The sequence below is a fragment of the Molossus molossus genome, unplaced genomic scaffold (genome assembly GCF_014108415.1).
Source record: "Molossus molossus isolate mMolMol1 unplaced genomic scaffold, mMolMol1.p scaffold_m16_p_10, whole genome shotgun sequence".
NCBI classification, from domain to species: Eukaryota; Metazoa; Chordata; class Mammalia; order Chiroptera; family Molossidae; genus Molossus; species Molossus molossus.
Window position 1 is genome coordinate 6,469,173 of NW_023425345.1, and position 19,941 is coordinate 6,489,113.

Sequence of the window (19,941 nt, forward strand, 5' to 3'; positions counted from 1 at the left end):
GGCAGTGATTTCAGCTCGGGTGTCCTAACCACAGAGCAGGTGCTTGTATGACCACAGGGTCCTGGATGCATTCTCCATTTTACAAGGGGAAACGGGCTCCGGGAAAGGTACTTCCAATTCCTCCATCCAATCCTTCGCCCCCATCAAGTTCACTGTTCTCCCTGTGCTCACGGACACCACTGTAAACGCGTTCATATTTTAGATTTTAAACTGCATAACATCCTTGGGCTTGAAAAATGAGATTTCCCTGCAGGATGCGGGGCAAGGAGTGGATTTCTTGATGCACCTCGCGGCCGCGCTCCCCGGAACCTGGGAACCGGGGGAGCAGTAAGAACCTCAGCGATATCAAACCCGCTCTAAGCTCGGCTCCAGCAACTGCGGCCTCGCCTAATGCGCAGGCGCCGCTCCAGTCTCCCGCTCTCTCGAACGGGCCCTCAGTGGGCGAATCCACATCCAGGAGGGCAGGGGATACGGCGAATCCCCATTCCTCCGAAGATGGACCATGCCAGCCTATAGCCAATCAGAATGCTTGTTCTATCACTACTCTGGCTACAGGATGTTGGCGCTTCTTTTCCTAGAACTTTCCGGCAGTGCGTGGGGGTGGGAGGTGAAATGATTGACATTTCCTAAAACCATTAGCCAAGCAGGATAAACTTGAAGAGCAGACACTACTACGAATTGCTTTGCAAGAAAGATCTGTTTGCCCCGCCCCGTCCTCCCACTGGTCTTCGAAAGCCTTCGGGGTGGGAGCTTCTGGTGGCAGCCAATCGAGGGTCAGAGAGGAGGTGGAGGAGGCGGGGCAGGCGGTTGTCCGGCCAGTGCGTCTGGCGCGGTGCCTGGGGCGCCAGGGTTGCAGGTCAGCCTGATGATCCCCACCTGGCAGTGGCTGGGCGGGGAGCCGGAGCCGTGTCACCTCGCTTGCATCTTCCAGGCGGCCTACTGAGGCCTTGAGCCGGGCCGCATCTGGAGCGCCCTGTGCCCCGCCCCCAACCCTAGTGACCGATACCCGCCCCCAGTGCCGCCCAGAGGGTCCAGTCCCCGTCTGTCCCCGTTTTCCCCGCGGGCACGGGCCCCAACGCCTGTAGCCGCCGCTCTTCCCCTGTGATCTGTGGAGGTGGTTGGTTACCATGGTGAAGTTGGCAGCCAAATGCATTCTGGCAGGTGAGTCTGAAATTTACAGTGTCCGGTGTTCAGAGACCTCATAAGTTATCGAGAGCTTTTGTCCACGTAAATTGTCTACCTTCCTTCCCTTTCTCCCAAAGGCGAGGTAATGCAATCACTGATCGTGTAAATTCCATTAGGCGTGGGAGAATGTTCGTCCAGAGCACATTGGTAGCTCTGGCTGATTTCCCCGACTCCCTGTCCTACTCCGAAACCACCTTCACCAGCTTGAGCTGCACTCGGGGAGGCTGGACTCCTTAAACATCAGGCTGAGCACACCGAGCGAAGGTGCTTCAGCTAACCCGCGTGCTGTACCCCGAAGTTAGGCATCAATGATTTTGGTAGTCCTTATGGGATTTTTCCTGACCCCGCCCCCTCTGATAACAGGGGTTAGACAGTGATGGACAGTGACCAGAGTTTGCAAAAAGTGTTGTCTTTAACGTAACTGCTGCCCACGCCCAGGGGGACATAAATGTTGGATTCCCCAAAGACAGGAATTTTTGTTTGGTTGACTGATGCATCCCAAGCACCCAGAACAACATCTGGAATCTAGTAGGTCCTCAGTAAACATTTGTAGACTGATTGACAATGTGGCACTCACATTTATGGTGCCCTCTTTGTATCAGGCTGCAGATTTAAGAAAAACATTTGCCTGGATTATAGACCTGTGACCACAGCACACACATGGACTTTATCGAGTCCTTGCTGCCTGCCAGGCACGCTGTCTCATTCCTTCCTCACACCAACACAGTGGGGTAGGTAGATGCTGTATTGTCCTGACCTTCCTGAGGCACTGAGAGGTAGTCTCTTACCCAAGGCCACCCATAGTGAAGGAAGGTTATAGGCAGGATTTCAACTCCCAGATCTGCCCAACTCCAGAACTCTTAACCTAGGTTAGACTTGAAACCTGTAACCTTTCCAGGGTCCCTTGACTGGCTCAGGAAAGAAGCAGTGAGGAATTATAAAGAGGAAAAAGATTCTTTGTTTTTAATTCATCCCTTCCAGACTGGAATAGATGATATTTTTAATGACTTTTCTAATTTGGAAATAAAAGGGTCACAGAGAGAGATGGCTGACAACAGTGACTCAGGTCATACTGGAGCAAAGGGACCAGGGTTCTCGAGCAGCCCCTGGTCGCCAGCGCCAGGGAGGCAGCATCGTGCCACAGAAATCACTCTGCCTGTTCCGCTCCTCGGCTGTGTCCTCCTGGCCAGCACTTCTGTGCCTCAGTTTTCTCGTGGATAAGGTGGGAATGTTTTTTCTGAAGTTAGATTTTTTTTTTTTTTTGGTTAATCTTCACCTGAGTATATTTTTTCATTGATTTTTAGATAGACTGGAAGGGAGGGAGGAAGGGAAAGAGACAGAAACATCACTGTGAGATGCCTCCCATAGGACCCTACTGAGGCCAGGGATCAACCTGCAACTAGGTACATGCCCTCGACTGGGAATCAAACCTGTTGCTCTAACCACTGAACCCAACTGGCCAAGGCTAGATTTTTTTTTTTTTAATGGGCTTCTCTCTCCAGCTATTCTTTCTTTATTTCTTTTTTAATTCATCGTCCATCATGGAACTAAATTACTGCACACTTTCCATGGGCTACACTGTGCTGCACCCTCACCGCAGTCGTCTCGCTGAATCCTCAATTCCGTGGGGTCCATATTATGGTCTTCATCATTTACAGATGGGGCAGTTGAGGCCCAGAGAGGTTAAGACACTTGCCCTGGGTCACACAGCTGGATGTGGCAGAGCTGGGATCTAGACCCAGGTGATCTGATTCCCAGGGCTTTGGTCTTAGCCCCAAGCTGTACTGTCCTCGAGCCTTGATTCTAGACTCCTGACCCTTCTTTACACTCCTTCCCTCAGCTACTGTTTCAGCTGATTTCAACCACTGCCTGAGTGATTCCTGAGCTCCAGCCTGGCCTCAGTCCGCAGCCCCCTTCACAGCCTCAAGGCCATCTCCTCTTGAAAGTCTCCAGGGACCAGAAGACCTCAGCACAGCCAGTCAGCTCCACCCACCACTACCCACCCAATTCTGGTTTTCCACCCACCCCACCTCACACACACCTCTCTGGTTTTGTTTTTCCTTTCCCCTCACAGTCCTACTGGTTAAAGTGAGTTCATCTGCCTTTTTTCTCTCACATAACAAAGGACCTGATATTCGATTCAAGTGCTTATTCATTCAACAGACTTTTACTGAGCACCTCCTAAGTGCAAGTCACCGCTGGAGATGTGGAGGGAGTACAAGGACGAGCCAGGACAGCCCCTACACTCCAGGAAGTGCAGAGATGTACATGAGAACTTACAACACAGCCAACAGATACCGAGAGACACCTCAAGGCACAGCTGCCATGCGCTGGCTCAGGGCAGGAGAGAAAATCACGCTTAACATGGATCTACTTGTTACTTACTTAAAATCACTCAACTATGACTTAACACACGTCAGGCACTGCACATATGAACACATTAAATCCTCATAGCAGTTCTGTGAAATAGGTGCTGTTATCCCCATTTTGCAGATGGTACAGCTGAGGCCCAGAGTGATGACTGACTCACAGTCACACAGCTTGTAATGATGGAGCGGGAGTCGGTGCCCGAGGCACTGTGACGTATGGCCTCCCCATATGGGTGCGGATGCTGATAGGCCCTCACCGGAAGTTTGTTCTGACCTAGGTCTCGTGCCAGGAGCAGTGAGCCACATTAGCACTCAGGTGAGACAGGAGGGAGAGATGACCTTCAGAGGCTGTGCAGGGAGGACACTGAGCTTGGCCTGGCAGAGAAGGGCAGGATTTGGACTTAAATTGGGGAGACCTGGAAGCTTGTATTCGAGGGATTTTCAGACATCAAAAGAATAAGTATACAGATACTGACTTACAATGTTGTACACCTGAAACTTATGTAATGTCCCCTCTTGCCTTCCCGGTCCTCCATGCCGAATTAACGTCCCGCGCGACACCCCTACACTGAAGCTCCTCGGGCGGTCCTCTTTCTGCCTGGACCCGGACCTCTGTAGCTCTGTGGTACCGGGAGTGGTGCTAAGACAGACCCCACGATGGTCTGAAGTCGGGCTGGTCATGTCCCTGCTGGTGCAGTGGGTCCTAGTGACCGGCGACATGAGATGGCCTCACACGCTGGGGACTGAGCTGCGGCACCAGCCGGGGCGGGCAGCCTCCTCAGAGGTCTGGATCCTGCTCTGTGCGATTCTCCAAGCTCCGGCAGCCCCACCTCATCTCTGTTTTCCTTTTGCTTTCTTGGGTCTTCAGCACCAATTCTGTATATTACCATTTCTCTGTAGAAATGCCTGATGTATTTTGTTTTCTTGACTGGGTCTTGCCTGAAAACACTTCCCAAGTGGCCCACTTTCCATGTTCCAACCCACCCTGCCCTGGGCATCAGCAGACAGACCTTCACGACATGACCTTTCATCCTGTGGCTCTCACATAAAGCCCACCAAGACCTCCCCCAGACCCCTCCTCCCCCGTCAGCCCTGCCCCACCTTCCAGCTCGGTCTGCTCCTCTGCCAGATGAGGCTGGTGGTCCTGGGGCGCTGCATGAGGTTGCGCGGACGGGTTCCGGGGCGGGGGCACGCGTGTGGTTCCCTTGGAAGACGTGGTGGGAGACAGCAGAGCGAGACCTGAAGGGCTCGCTCAGACCTGAGGGGTGAGCGTGACTCATGCCACGAGCGGCACATTGTAGTCCCACGGGAGGAAATTGTAGGCGAGAAAAGTCAAAACAGAAGTGAGCGGATAACTGCGTGTGGTGTCAGGTGGGTGCTAGGTTTATCGGGGTGATCCTTTAGTAAGTTATGTAATGTCCAGTCACTGGGTGTACACCTGAAACTAAAATGATACTGTACGTCAACTGTAATCGAAAAATAAAAAACGATTTACATTTAAAAAGAGAGACGTGAACAGAGCAGGAGGCCACGGAGAAATCCAGTAGAGAAGCGTTGAAGCCACAGTGAAACAGGGAGCCAGGGTGAGAGGTCCTAGCATCCTTGGTGCGCCAAGGATGCTAGTCAGGGGGCGTGCGTGCCGAGGCAAGAAAGCAGAAAACAGGTGACCTGGGGGCTGGGTGATGGTGGACAGTCAGGTGTCCTGGGGTCTGAGTGGTGGTGGACAGTCAGGTGTCCTGGGGTCTGAGTGGTGGTGGACAGTCAGGTGTCCTGGGGTCTGAGTGGTGGTGGACAGTCAGGTGACCTGGGGGCTGGGTGATGGTGGACAGTCAGGTGTCCTGGGGTCTGAGTGGTGGTGGACAGTCAGGTGTCCTGGGGTCTGAGTGGTGGTGGACAGTCAGGTGTCCTGGGGTCTGAGTGGTGGTGGACAGTCAGGTGTCCTGGGGTCTGAGTGGTGGTGGACAATCAGGTGTCCTGGGGTCTGAGAGATGGTGGACATTCAGGGGTCCTGGAGTCTGAGTGGTGGTGGACATTCAGGTGTCCTGGGGTCTGAGAGGTGGTGGACATTCAGGTGTCCTGGGGTCTGAGTGGTGGTGGACATTCAGGTGTCCTGGGGTCTGAGTGGTGGTGGACATTCAGGTGTCCTGGGGTCTGAGAGATGGTGGACATTCAGGTGTCCTGGGGTCTGAGTGGTGGTGGACATTCAGGTGTCCTGGGGTCTGAGTGGTGGTGGACATTCAGGTGTCCTGGGGTCTGAGAGATGGTGGACATTCAGGTGTCCTGGGGTCTGAGTGGTGGTGGACATTCAGGTGTCCTGGGGTCTGAGAGATGGTGGACATTCAGGTGTCCTGGGGGCTGGGTGATGGTGGACAATCAGGTGTCCTGGGGGTCTGGGTGGTGGTGGACAGTCAGGTGTCCTGGGGTCTGAGTGGTGGTGGACAATCAGGTGTCCTGGGGTCTGAGAGATGGTGGACAGTCAGGTGTCCTGGGGTCTGAGTGGTGGTGGACAATCAGGTGTCCTGGGGTCTGAGAGATGGTGGACATTCAGGTGTCCTGGGGTCTGAGTGGTGGTGGACATTCAGGTGTCCTGGGGTCTGAGAGATGGTGGACATTCAGGTGTCCTGGGGGTCTGGGTGGTGGTGGACAGTCAGGTGTCCTGGGGTCTGAGTGGTGGTGGACAATCAGGTGTCCTGGGGTCTGAGAGATGGTGGACATTCAGGTGTCCTGGGGTCTGAGTGGTGGTGGACATTCAGGTGTCCTGGGGTCTGAGAGATGGTGGACATTCAGGTGTCCTGGGGTCTGAGTGGTGGTGGACAGTCAGGTGTCCTGGGGTCTGAGAGATGGTGGACATTCAGGTGTCCTGGGGTCTGAGTGGTGGTGGACATTCAGGTGTCCTGGGGTCTGAGAGATGGTGGACATTCAGGTGTCCTGGGGTCTGAGTGGTGGTGGACAGTCAGGTGTCCTGGGGTCTGAGAGATGGTGGACATTCAGGTGTCCTGGGGTCTGAGTGGTGGTGGACATTCAGGTGTCCTGGGGTCTGAGAGATGGTGGACATTCAGGTGTCCTGGGGGTCTGGGTGGTGGTGGACAGTCAGGTGTCCTGGGGTCTGAGTGGTGGTGGACAATCAGGTGTCCTGGGGTCTGAGAGATGGTGGACATTCAGGTGTCCTGGGGTCTGAGTGGTGGTGGACATTCAGGTGTCCTGGGGTCTGAGTGATGGTGGACATTCAGGTGTCCTGGGGTCTGAGCGGTGGTGGACATTCAGGTGTCCTGGGGTCTGAGAGATGGTGGACATTCAGGTGTCCTGGGGTCTGAGTGGTGGTGGACATTCAGGTGTCCTGGGGTCTGAGAGATGGTGGACATTCAGGTGTCCTGGGGTCTGAGTGGTGGTGGACATTCAGGTGTCCTGGGGTCTGAGAGATGGTGGACATTCAGGTGTCCTGGGGTCTGAGTGGTGGTGGACATTCAGGTGTCCTGGGGTCTGAGAGATGGTGGACATTCAGGAGTCCTGGGGTCTGAGTGGTGGTGGACATTCAGGTGTCCTGGGGTCTGAGAGATGGTGGACAATCAGTGTAGGACTCGGGCGGAGGCCTTGCAAAGGGGGACAGCGTGGTAGCAAAGGAGGCCGAGCAGAGCCGTCGGTGGGAAGGTGGGGAGGGCACAGGGCAGCACCTGCTGCCAGCACCCTTTGTGAGCATCTCCAGATTAAGTTGCCCCCAACAGTCTTATGAGAAGTCCAAACCTCAGGCTGAAACTGTGACATAAACCTTTAGTTTTGAGGGACCAATTTATGGGGCTGTCCACTAACAGAGGAACACAGAGGGGATGAACCATTGGGGTGAGGTGAGCCTGGAGAAAACAGTTGCCGTGGCAGCTAGACTTGGCCCCTGGGAAGATGGACCCACAGTGGCACAGGCGGGCACACCCAGGTGGAGGGGCAGTATCACCTGGAAATGAATTTTAGGAGGGTGAGTGTAGCATTTTTATTTTTGTTTCCCATAAAGGCAGAAACCCTCAACTCCCACCCCCGCAAAAACAAAACAGACAAAAAAACACAGTCTGCAGGGCCCTAACTATGGAAGCTGCTGGCTCAGGTTGGTTCAGACAACCAGCTGAGCCTGTCGGTCTGCCTGGCCACACCTTCCTGGTCAGCGCCTGGAGGGAGGGATCGATGGGCTTGCAGAACTGTGGCTCTGGCCGCCCTGGGTGTTGAAGGTGGGTCTCTTGGACGCAGGACCCTGCCAGCGGCCTCAGAGCAAGTCCCCGCGAGAATCAAGTACACTTTCTCTGAACTTCATTGGTCTCTGGTGTCCAGACCAGCGTTCTGGAGCGGGAAGTCCTGAGTCAGGTCAGACGGCTGTGAGGTTTGTCTTGTGCTCTGTCCGCATAGGGGACCCCGCAGTGGGCAAGACCGCCCTGGCCCAGATCTTCCGCAGCGACGGGACCCACTTCCAGAAGAACTACACCCTGGTGAGACGGGGGGAGGTAACCCCGAGACAGCTTTTCCAAGGCCCCGCGGAAGCCCCGAGAGGCCCGGCGAGAGGCTGCTTGAATGGCCACGTGGGGAGTGTTTTCCGCAAGCCGTAGTGGTGGGTCTGTCTGCCGTGGTCACTCTGTCACCACGCACAGCTCACTCTTGGGCAGGGAGCTGGACGAGACTGGTTGGTCCTCTGTGACTTCTGCACCACCGTGAGCCCCAGACACAGACACTAGGCTGGGATGTCCCCTGGGCGCAGGGTGCTCGTTGTGTCCTCCTGTGACGTCCCTTGGGGCCCTCTGACACACACGTTCTTGGTTTTCCTCCGCAGACAACAGGGGTAGATTTGATAGTGAAGATGGTGCCAGTCCCTGACACGGGGGACAGTGTGGTAAGTGATCGCCGTCATCCTTCCTATGAGAGGTGTTCAGGGACTTGGCCCAGACCCCTCTGAGCTTTGGGAACAACTTGGAACAGGGAGGGCGAAGTAGAGGGAGTAAGACTGAACTGTGGGCCCTCACAGAGCTTTTCGGGGTTCTCAGCCGGGGTCCCTCTGGGTTCCACGCCTCCTGACATCGATTGCAAGGTGCTGTGTTTGCGCCTTCCTGGGGAGAGGGTTAAGAATCACCGCTCTTACAGAGGTCCACGAGCGAAAACCAACTTCAAGTACCCCCGATGCAGGGAGAAGGGGTGAGGCAGGTGCACGGGTGACCAGTGAGCTCGGTGACTGGTGGCCGGCCAGACACCCAGTGCCCGGAGGAACTAAGGGGGAGTCTGGGGAGACGTCCTGGGCAACAGCGCTGGGGAGGGGCTGTCCCTTCTGCTGGCCGAGGTTTGGACTGGGGCTGGAGGGCCATCCTGCGTCCTGTCAGAGTCACACCTTAGCCATCAGAGTGACGGCAGACTGACCTACTCTGTACGCCTCCCCAGGCCTCCTCAGTGACCTCCTTTAAAAAGAGTGGTTCAGAGATTTGAAAATCAATTTGGTTAACAAAGTGCGGAATGACCTTTTGGAAACCGGAGCACTTGTCAGCCTGTTTAGCATTCTGTTCTGCCAGGTGGGAAGTCAGCTTGTTCCTGGTTTCTCTGCGCTTGAGGTTAGGGAAGGTGAGCGCCGCACAGAAAGTGCTGGCCGGTGTGCGCACCGTGGTCCTGGCTCGAGATGGAGGCCGGAAGGCCGGAGGCTGGCCTCTCCCCGTGCGCGCTGCCGGCCCTGGGGAGGTGCAGCCCCTGTGCGTGTGTGTGCACAGATGTGCGCACAGGTGTGTGCACCTCCCAGGGAGTGCCCTGCGGGCAGTGCCGCTGGCTTGCAGCCCCCAGCGTGTGGACCTGCTTGGACACGCCTTTCTGATTCCAGGAGCTCTTCATTTTTGACTCTGCCGGCAAGGAGCTGTTTTCTGAAATGCTGGATACATTGGCAAGTAGCGTGCGGTTTTATATCCTAACCACCACCACCACCACCACCACCACCTCCTGCCAAAAGCTCCGCCCCTTGGACACTCTCACAGACCTGTCACTCACTGGCTGCCGGCAGAAGCTATGGTGGCAGAATTCTCTAAGGGGCGCTCCTCCCAGCCTCGGGACCTGTGGCCAGTGGGGTGGCTCAGGCATGTGACCCTCTGCCCCAGCTCTGGTGGCTGGTTCCAAAGGTGCTGGAGCTCTGGCTCGGCCCTCACAGCACCCACCCTGGGGCCTCCCTTCTTGGAGCAGCCCCTCCCGGTGGTTTCCTTTCCGCCCTCCTCAGCCTCCCGGAACGAAGCACACGTTTCCTGACCCTCCAGGGCGGGTCCCTAGAGCCCCATCCTGAGGCCCACCTGCCGGCCCACACGCTGGCCCCGTGGGCTCGGCTCTGGGATGTGCCCCTGCTGCCCAGGGCCCCTCGTGCCTGTCCAGCATCCTCCGGATCCGGGTGCTGTCCTTCCCAGGTAACAGCTCTGCGAACCTGGGCCAGCGAGCTCATTGGAAGGGCTGCGCTCTCCAGAGCCCTCCGCTGCCTTTCCAAGAATGGCCACATCTTAATAGAAACTGTTCTCTGCCCCCGTTTTGATTGTTGCCTAAGAGAAACGGATTGATGACAGTAAGTTCACACAGGATGGGTTCGTGCATCAGTTCAGGGTCACTGCACGCCTGCCTGCCTGTGCACGGCTGGGCGCTGGGTGTTGCCCTGCCCAGCAGGAGCGAGGATGTGCCTGGCAGGTCAGGGCCACGTTCAGCTCTTACCCTGCCTCCAGGCTCCGCGCTCCAGCTGCAGCTCCGTCCTAGGATGATTCTGGGTCCCCTGCTGAGGCCTGGAGGAAGCAGGTGTCTCCCGAAGGCTCCGGGCAGGGGCCAGGGGCGTCTGTGGTTCCAGTTCGAGTTCTTGAGTTAGTCTGTGGAGTGAAGGTGGGAGCGAATCATCGCGTAGTCTGTGCCCGGTCCTGCCGGCCCCGCCAGCCAGCATAGCCTGGGGTGAGGAGGCCAGCCCTGCAGAGCGACTCGGCTGACCTTCCAAGGAAAACGGGAGGGGAGGATTCTCCCTCACACTCTGGGAGGTTTTGACACCCCAGAAATAAACCAGGCTCTCACTGCCTAGGGTGGGGATCTCCAGGGACCGGGGTGTGGCCATAAGTCACGTGTATCACAGCCTGAGCAGGGCTCTCCGTGGCCCCGTGCCAAGCGGCAGGATGCCTAGGACTCTGAGCAGTTCCGGAAGGTGACAGCGCCTGAGAGGCAGCCCTGGTCTTGATTGGGACAGAGCGCTGTCCCGTGGTCTGGTTTGGACTTGGGCTGGTACAGCAGGAGAGTAAGGAAGCACCCTCCGCATTTTGAAAAGCCAGCCATTACGAAGGAGATGCAAGCAGCACGCGTCCATGGACTGGCTGGTGACAGAAGGGTGCTCTTCTGGGCCTGCAGAGCAGGAAGGCGCTCTGGCCTGCACGGCGTCAGTGAGAACGAGAAGGAGGATGAACTCCGGGGCCAGGTGCTCCGGCCTACACGGGCATCAGTGAGAACGAGAGGGAGGGTGAACTCCCGGGCCAGGCGCTCCAGCCTGCAGGGGCATCAGTGAGAACGAGAGGGAGGTTGAACCCCCGGGCCAGGCGCTCCGGCCTGCACAGCGTCAGTGAGAACGAGAGGGAGGATGAACTCCCGGGCCAGGCGCTCCAGCCTGCAGGGGCATCAGTGAGAACGAGAGGGAGGTTGAACCCCCGGGCCAGGCGCTCCGGCCTGCAGGGGCGTCAGTGAGAACGAGAGGGAGGATGAACCCCCGGGCCAGGCGCTCCGGCCTGCAGGGGCGTCAGTGAGAACGAGAGGGAGGATGAACCCCCGGGCCAGGCGCTCCGGCCTGCAGGGGCGTCAGTGAGAACGAGAGGAGGATGAACTCCCGGGCCAGGCGCTCCGGCCTGCAGGGGCGTCAGTGAGAACGAGAGGGAGGATGAACTCCCGGGCCAGGCGCTCCGGCCTGCAGGGGCATCAGTGAGAACGAGAGGGAGGATGAACTCCCGGGCCAGGCGCTCCGGCCTACACGGGCGTCAGTGAGAACGAGAGGGAGGGTGAACTCCCGGGCCAGGCGCTCCGGCCTGCAGGGGCATCAGTGAGAACGAGAGGAGGATGAACTCCCGGGCCAGGCGCTCCGGCCTGCAGGGGCGTCAGTGAGAACGAGAGGGAGGATGAACTCCCGGGCCAGGCGCTCCGGCCTGCAGGGGCGTCAGTGAGAACGAGAGGGAGGATGAACTCCCGGGCCAGGCGCTCCGGCCTGCAGGGGCCTCAGTGAGCACGAGAGGGAGGATGAACTCCCGGGCCAGGCGCTCCGGCCTGCAGGGGCGTCAGTGAGAACGAGAGGGAGGATGAACTCCCGGGCCAGGTGCTCCGGCCTGCACGGCGTCAGTGAGAACGAGAGGGAGGGTGAACTCCTGGGCCAGTGGCAGGCAAGGGCACCGCTGTTGAGAGCAATGCTGCCGTCCCCCCTGGTGTGGAAAGCGTGTGCGACCTGGGCAGGTCAGTCGCTACACTACAGCCTGGTAGGGGTGTGAACCCACCCTCGACCTCCTCGCTGCACCTGCCCTGCCCGTGCGCCCAGCCTCCACGTATTCCTGTGGGTGAATCGGTTTCTTCTGTGGGTGTGGCTCGGTTTTCAGACTCACGTGGCCTTTATAGGTTTTCATTTCCCTTCATCCACGTGTCCCTTTCCAGAAAACTGGCCACATCTCCCAGCCTAGAAGTCACTGTCACTGACGTGTCTCATCCTGTCCCTCTCGCACAGTGGGAGAGCCCCAACGTCTTGTGTCTCGTCTATGATGTGACCAACGAGCAGTCCTTCAGCAACTGCAGTAAGTGGCTGGAGAAGGCACGGTCCCAGGTTCCAGGCACCTCCCTCCCAGGTAGGTTTGCCAGCAGCACCTCCGCCCTTCAAGTTCAAGAGCACAAGGTCATTGCAGTGCTGGCTATGGGTGCAAGAAGGGGGTGCCCTGGGCTTTGGGTATGATGGTCTGGCGTGAACACAGACCTCAGTGAGTTACCACACACCTCTGAGCCTGTAAAATGGGCATGATGGCACCCACCTTGCAGGATTGTGGGGAGACTCAGGTAACAGGAGGAGGGATAGGGACGTGAGTTGTTATTTCCAGAAAGCTAACCCGGGAAGAATCCTTCATTTTCTCCTGTCTGTGGGGCACAAGTAAACATGCAAGTCCTGTCACTTCTGAATGCTTTAAATCAATTTCTTTTTCATTCGTATGTGAGATCAACAAATCCTCCTCATTACAGACCAGGAAAAATGATCTCCAGAGACAGGCTCAAAAATTAGCTGCAGCTGAGGCAGCTGGGGACAACTAAATTACCTCCGGATCCCTGACTCGGAGCCCAGTCCTTAGATTAGCATTAATGACCATTTGTAAAGTTTGCTCCATGAGCTAGGAATTTACCGCAAACGCTCGCATGCATTGGGCCCTCGCCTTCAGGGCACTTGCAGCCTTAAGGAAACAAAGCAGACAGGTACCCGTGAGGTCTAGGAAAAGGGCCCAGCGGAAGATGTATGAAAAGCGAAGGCTGCTGTGCTGTGGCCCTTGGGGTCAGCACGTTAGTGTCCTGGTCTTGCTCCCACTGGGCAGCCTCACACGAGCTTCCACGCCCTGCAGGGTCAGCCTGCTGGCCGCGTCCCTCCAGGCTGCCAGGTGAACACACTGACTGTTTGGTTGTTCTTCTGGGTAGGTGTGTTAGTGGGCAACAAGACAGACCTGGCCGGCAGGCGAGCGGTGGACGCGGCTCAGGCCCACGAGTGGGCGCTGGGCCAAGGCCTGGAATTTTTTGAAACATCCGTGGTAAGTGCCTCCACTTGCTCGGTAGCCGAGTGTGGGGTGGGTCTCTGCTGGACGCGGCATCTCACGTGACGTCATACACGTCAAGCTGATTTGGAACTGATGTTTACATTCTTAGCCCAGGATCACCTCTCGGTATAGCCAGAGTCTCGTGATTTCAGCAAAGCAGATCAGCCAGCCCCAGGAAAAGTTGTGTCTCAGTGAAAAATACAAGCGGATTGTATTCAATTACAGGGACGCTTGACGTCTGCATGAGATGCTATGAGTTAGGTGTTGTTGGAACATTACTTCATAGACCCTCACATTCAGCCCTGTGCACCAGGAGCTGGTCCCCCAGTTCCCACTTCCATGTTGAGGAGGTCAAGTGACTTGCCCAAGGTCACACGACTCGTGGAGGCCTAAGCCAGGACTGGGATCCACAGCTTCTGATTCCCCTCAGTGCTCCCGGCCCCCCTGCCGCGGCCGAGGTGCCTGCGGGCCCAGGCTGCCCTCCAGTAGTCTGCAGGGGCTCACTGAGAGGCGTCGGAGTGATCCGTTCCTGGCACCCTCAGTACACACACTTCAGGGTTTTAGCTGTCCAATGCTGGTGAACCCCCTTCCTGTGTTAGGAGTTTCGTGGTCCCGCCTCCCTGCGTCCAGGGTGCAGGCAGGCATGTGACCCACGCTGTCCCAGTTCGACGTGTTTGCGTGTCACTCTGCAGATGGGAGTGGAGTGAAGACGCCCCTGCAGGGCAGCCTGAGGGGCTTAGAGCCAGCAGGGCCCAGGCGCTGCAGCGCCTCCCGGGCTGTCGGGGAGACCCGCAGGCGGGGCACATCCACGGTTGTAATGTGGACCTCACCCCTGGCCTTGTGGCCCCTGGACCGTATCCTTTAGCCTCCAAGAGACAGTGGGCTAATTAGCCAATAGCCTACAGGTCGTTTTCTACTTAAAACCCACGTGAGCCACAGACAGTTCGTTGTTGCATCTATGAAACTCGACAGACCAGTGCTGCTGCCCAGTGGCTGTACGGATGGAGCGTCGAGCCCCCAGAAGGGCGGATGGGAGCGTCCAGCGCCCCCCAGAATGGCGGATGGGAGCGTCGAGCCCCCCAGAAGGGCGGATGGGAGCGTCGAGCCCCCCAGAAGGGCGGATGGGAATGTCTAATCCAGCAGAAAGGCAGATTGGAACGTTGAACACCCCCCAGAAAGGCGGATGAGAACGTCGAACACCCCAGAAAGGCGGATGGGAACGTCGAACCCCCGTCAAACCCCCCAGAAAGGCGGATGAGAATGTCAAACACCCCAGAAAGGCGGATGGGAACGTCAAACCCCCCAGAAAGGCGGATGGGAACGTCGAACCCCCCAGAAAGGCGGATGGGAACGTCGAACCCCCCAGAAAGGCGGATGGGAACGTCGAACACCCCCAGAAAGGCGGATGGGAACGTCAAACCCCCCAGAAAGGCGGATGGGAACGTCGAACACCCCCAGAAAGGCGGATGGGAACGTCGAACCCCCCAGAAAGGCGGATGGGAACGTCAAACCCCCCAGAAAGGCGGATGGGAACGTCGAACACCCCCAGAAAGGCGGATGGGAACGTCGAACCCCCCAGAAAGGCGGATTGGAACGTCGAACACCCCCAGAAAGGCAGATTGGAACGTCGAACACCCCCTAGAAAGGCAGATTGGAACGTCGAACACCCCCAGAAAGGCGGATGGGAACGTCGAACCCCCCAGAGAGGCGGATGAGAGCGTCGAACCCCCCAGAGAGGCGGATGGGAGCGTCGAACCCCCCAGAGAGGCGGATGGGAGCGTCGAACCCCCCAGAGAGGCGGATGGGAGCGTCGAACACCCCGAGAAAGGCGGATGGGAACGTCGAACCCCCCAGAGAGGCGGATGGGAGCGTCGAATCCCCAGAGAGGCGTGCTTGCTAAGGAGGGTGGAGCAGGCAAGGCAGGCGCTCTGAGCACTGGGGAGGCAGAACTAGCGTGGTCTTCGGCAAGTGACTTAACCTGGTGGTGCCCCAGGCTCCTCACCTGTCGCGTGGAGACAGTCAGCCATGCCCCTCGTTGAGGAGCAGGGTGAGGCTGAAGTCAGATGGGGAACCAGAACACTTAGCCGTCGGGCGCTCCGTAGACGCCCCCTGGCAGCTTCCCTAAAGTACATCCGCCGAGTCATCTAACTTACATCACTTACTAAACCCTGAGTCCCCAGGTGTACAGACGTGCCACTCTTGCCCTGGCCCACACATCACTAACGCTAGCTTAGTGAAGTTCGGATTGGCGAGCGGGATTCTGACACAGCACACCGTGGCGCAAAGCAGTAAGCCGTGCTCACAGCAAACAATGTTTTACTATTCCCCTTCCGACATTCCCCTTTGTGAAACTGCCTCCTCACCTCAATATGCCGTGCTCCCCAGAACTCTTGATGGAGCGCAAATCAACTCCAGAGGGCCCGGGGCTCCGGTCTGACTCTGCTCGCGTTTGTAGCTGCGTTAGGGACCCACGGGTATAAATTGACTTGCAGAGGCTGCAGTTAAGCACTTGGTATTAACTGTGCGAGTTAACTAGTCCCCCCTGAGAAAGCTGTAATTAAAAAGGAAATATAACCGAAGTCTGAGACAGGCCAGTCTTGATGCCAAGATGCAGCATTGCGAAGGCAGCGCAGTCACTGGCAGACCTCACGGTGGGCCCACGTGGCTACTCCACCCTCTTCATTTCCATCCCCAGAGCTACTCCTCTTACCACTGCAGGAGTGTACTCTCTGACCACCTGCACCCGTGTCACCCCCCGCCCCACCTCCCCGCCCCTGGCAGCCTCCAATCTGCTCTGTTTCTGTGAGGTCTTGTTTTTTTAGATTTCACGTGGAAGTGAGATCGTATGGTATTTGTCTTTCTCTGTCGGACTTATTTCACTTCGTGCAATGCTGACCTCCACGGTGGCTGCGCCAGTTCGCCACCCCACCGGCAGTGCACAGGGGTTCCCTCTCCGCGTCCTCCCCAGCACCAGGCCTTTCCTGTCTTTGGTGACAGCCATTCTAACAGGTGTGAGGTGACGGCGCACTGTGGTTTTGATTTGCATTTTCCCCGATGATTAGTGATGCTGAGCACCTTTTTGTATACCTGTTGGCCATTTGCATATTTTCTTTGAAAAAATGTGCACTCAGGTCCTTTGCCCATTTTTTATCCGCTCGTTTGTGTTTTTGCTATTGAGTTGTCCAAGTTCTCTGTTTTGGGTATTAGCCCCTTATCGGTGTGTGGTTAGATGTGTTCTCCCATCCTGTAGGCCCCCAGCTCGTCGTGTTGTCGCCTGTGCTGGGCAGAGCCGTGCAGTTCCATGGGGCCGCTTGTCGCGTCAGCTTTCCCTGTGCTCTTGGTGTCGTTCCCATAACACCATCGCCAGGATCGACGTCAGGGAGCTTTGGCCTGATGTTTTCTCCTGGGAGTTTTATGGTTTCAGGTCTTAAGTTCAGGTCTTTGATCCATTTTGAGCTGGTTTCTGTAAATGGTGCAAAATAGGGGTCCAGTCTTACTGTTTGACGTTGGCGTTGCTGGGAGTTTATGCTCTGCACAACCCACGGAGCTCGCGGGCAGGACAGTTCCTCCTCTCATGTCCGCCCTACACCTGACCAGAGAGGTCACTGCAGCGGTGTTCACAACAGCCACGGTGCGGAAACAGCCTCGGTGGCCGTCGATGGACAAAGCGATTATGGTACATATATACGCAATGGAATGTTATCAAGCCATTAAAAAAATGGAAATCCTGCCATTTACAACAGCGTGGATGAACCTGGAGAGCATTATGCTAAGTGAAATAAGTCAGACACTCTAATATGTGACGTCGTTAAAAAACAAGGGCGTGGATACAGAGAACAGATCAGCGGTTGCCAGAGGTGGGTGGGGTGGGAGAAACCGGTGTTTCGTGTTTGTTTTTTTTTTAGTTTAAATAAATTGGATTAAAATTTTAAAATATGTATGTGCACACGGTGAGAGAAGGTCCTTTGAACAGTTAGTCACAAAAATATCATTTTTGTTATTAAGCTGCCTAGCCCTGGTGACGGTCGGAACCCTGACTTGATTTAACGCCAGCGCCTGCCCTGCGCCTGCTTTGGGAAGCGGGGTGCGGCGGCTGCTTCTGCTTCTGCACCTGCGCCTTCCCCAGCTCAGTCACAGCCTGCGGGGAAAGGGGAGAGGTGCAGAGAGAGGGGCGGGGGTCTCTACTGCCACCTGCTGTGCCCCCCCCCCCCCCCCCCCCGACTTGCCAGGTGTCTCAGGCCGATGCTCCATCAGCACTTCAGATGCCCCGCCCTGCCCCCCAGTGGAGCTCTCAGCTGCCGGCTCCTTCTGGCAGGTGACCCCTCCTCACCCCTCCTGCAGCCTGGGGTCCCGGCTGGCTGTTCTTGTTGGGACCCATGCTCCTGGAAGCTGTCCCTGCAAAGTCCCGGTAAGACAGCTCCAGGCTGGCGCTCCTGTTCCGCCCCCTGGCTGTCTGCTGCTCCAGGGCCGGGAGGCTGCAGCCTCAGGTGGACGGAGGAGCAGGGCTGCCATCCTGCAGAGCCCTCCCCTGGCTTGGCCACCACAACAGCCAGCCCCATCACACGTCAGTTCTTCCCTGGCCTGGACCCAGCACGGGCCGAAGCCCCCGGCCTCGGCTTTCTCTTGGCACCTCCTGCTGAGCAGGGTGCCCTCCCGGAGGGAAAGGCCACAGGACAGCCCTGACCTGGAGGTGAGCGCGGGCCCATCTTGCCTGGCCCTCCGTCAGGAGTGTGGGGTCCTTGCTGTGTGTTATGTTGCCGTGGCCTTTGGGGCCTCAGTCAAAGACAGGCCAGAAAGAAGTCTCCCTTGAACACCGTGTCTCAGCGAGTGGCTGGAAGGACAGGCTCTGCGGAAGCAGATGTAGGTTCAAACCCAGCCCCGCCACTGAGCGTGGCTTTGGGCAGGTTACTCACTGTCGCTGTCTGTTTCCTTCCGGCTGGAAGGGCACAATGCTGGCGGCCTTCCCGCGTGGTGTGCGGGTGAATGAGGTGTGTGTGGACGGGAGGCGAGGTGAGTGCCGGCTCTGGTGACACAGTGTGACCGCCCTCTGACCTGTCTCCACAGAAGGACACGAAAAACTACGAAGCCCCCTTCCAGTGCCTGGCCCGGCAGTTCCACCAGCTGTACCGCGAGAAGGTGGAGGTTTTCCACGCGCTGGCGTGAGGGCCTGGGTGCTGCAGGCTGTCTGGCCGTGGGCCCGTCTCCTCGGAAGACGAGAGAAGACGGGATCACCCGGCGCCTCCAATCTGTCGTGACAGCTTCAAATAAAATGAGAAAATGTAGCAGCAGCAGCTCCCCCGTCCTTGGCCAGGCAGCCTGGCTCCATGTGCACTTTGGCTGCTGGTCGCGGAGCAGCCTGGGAGCCGGGCTGCGCCTGTGGAGTGGGTGTCCCCCTCCCTGAAGGGCCTTCCACTGAGAGCAGCCCCCACAGTCGACTCGACTCCCCAAAGCTGAGGTGCCGCAGGGCTGGGGGCCCCCCCTTTCTTATTCTAACACCCTGGGTTTGCTGCCTGTTCGCTGTCCAGCTGCCCGAGCTCCCTCACTGGGGCCACTGTCACCAGCCAACAGTGCCCTCTGCTGGCCTCCCTGGTTCCTCGCAGGGAGCCAGCCCCTCCCCGCTGCCGGGAACCCTGAGCGCCCAGGGCGCCGAGAACCAGGCCACTTCCCTTTGGTGACCCGCTCGGCGCCGGCAGCAGTCATAATTCTTTGTACTGAGCTTGACTGTTCTCCATCCTCCTCTGCCAGATTAATCTTCCTAAAGCATGGCCTTCGCTGTGATGACAGCCCCCGGAGGCTCCTCGGTGCCCTGTGCGTCGGGGCAGGTGTGGTTGGCATCGAAGGCCACCTCTGACTCACCCTCACCCGAGGGTCTCGGCCTCTCGGTTCTAGAGCACCAGAGGGCGTCGTCACCCCAGCCCGAGCCTCGGAGTGGGGGGCAGGGTGCCGAGAGCGCCAGCTGCGGGGGCAGACAGACCTGGGTTGGTCCCAGCGACTGTGATGATCATGGAAGTGGCTCTGGGTACTGGTCCTGACCTGTCCTGTCTCTGCAAGAGCTAAGCACGTTACACGTATGGGCTAATTTAATCTTTACAAGGAGAGTCTTATCCCTCTTCACAAGTGAAGAACCGGAGTCAGGGAACTAGGTGACGTAGCCGAGTGAGAGCCAGGATCACGGACGCCAGCGCGCTCACAGCCGCCCCACCCCCTCCTGCCGCCCCGGGCTCGGCCAGGCCTGAGAAGGTGGCGGGCTTTTCACGCAAAGGGTGAGGGTTAGGCTGCCCTCAAGGTCACTGTGACCAGGGGAGTGGCAGGAGAAGGACACCTGGGACATGGGGTCACCCACGCCAGGCCCCTGCCTTCCCCCTTGCCCTGGTTACTGCTCCGGGAAGTCACTGCAGCCACAGCCGCTTCCTCCCGAGTCCTCAGAGGAGAGCGCCGGGGGCCGCCATGTGCGGGCATCTCTCCGGCGCCAGCAACGCCAGGCTGCCTCCCTCGTGTTCCAGGGGGAAGACCTGTAAATCCCCCAGGAGATGTGGGGGGGACATGTACCGTTGCCCCAGAATTGGTAACGCCAGGCTGCCTCCTCGTGTTCCAGGGGGAAGACCTGT

At 57.7% G+C, this 19,941-nt stretch overlaps 1 protein-coding gene across 1 annotated transcript; it reads left to right on the plus strand.

The window, feature by feature from the left end:
* Nucleotides 1-820: 820 nt before the first annotated feature.
* IFT27 (intraflagellar transport 27) lies at nucleotides 821-18,593 on the plus strand. Its single transcript, XM_036252291.1, has 7 exons — nucleotides 821-1,161; nucleotides 7,944-8,023; nucleotides 8,362-8,421; nucleotides 9,388-9,447; nucleotides 12,271-12,388; nucleotides 13,218-13,327; nucleotides 18,398-18,593. The coding sequence occupies exons 1-7, from the start codon at nucleotides 1,128-1,130 to the stop codon at nucleotides 18,494-18,496; spliced, it is 561 nt and encodes a 186-aa protein (XP_036108184.1). The 5' UTR covers nucleotides 821-1,127; the 3' UTR covers nucleotides 18,497-18,593.
* The last annotated feature ends 1,348 nt before the right edge of the window (nucleotides 18,594-19,941 follow it).

What these genes read in the sequence shown, in the direction of transcription:
- IFT27 (XM_036252291.1), top strand. Translation starts at nt 1,128, where the DNA reads ATGGTGAAGTTGGCAGCCAAATGCATTCTGGCAG. An exon ending in CTGACACGGGGGACAGTGTG is followed by an intron (nt 8,422 to 9,387) that starts GTAAGTGATCGC and finishes TTCTGATTCCAG; the next exon opens with GAGCTCTTCATTTTTGACTC. An exon ending in CTGAAATGCTGGATACATTG is followed by an intron (nt 9,448 to 12,270) that starts GCAAGTAGCGTG and finishes CCTCTCGCACAG; the next exon opens with TGGGAGAGCCCCAACGTCTT.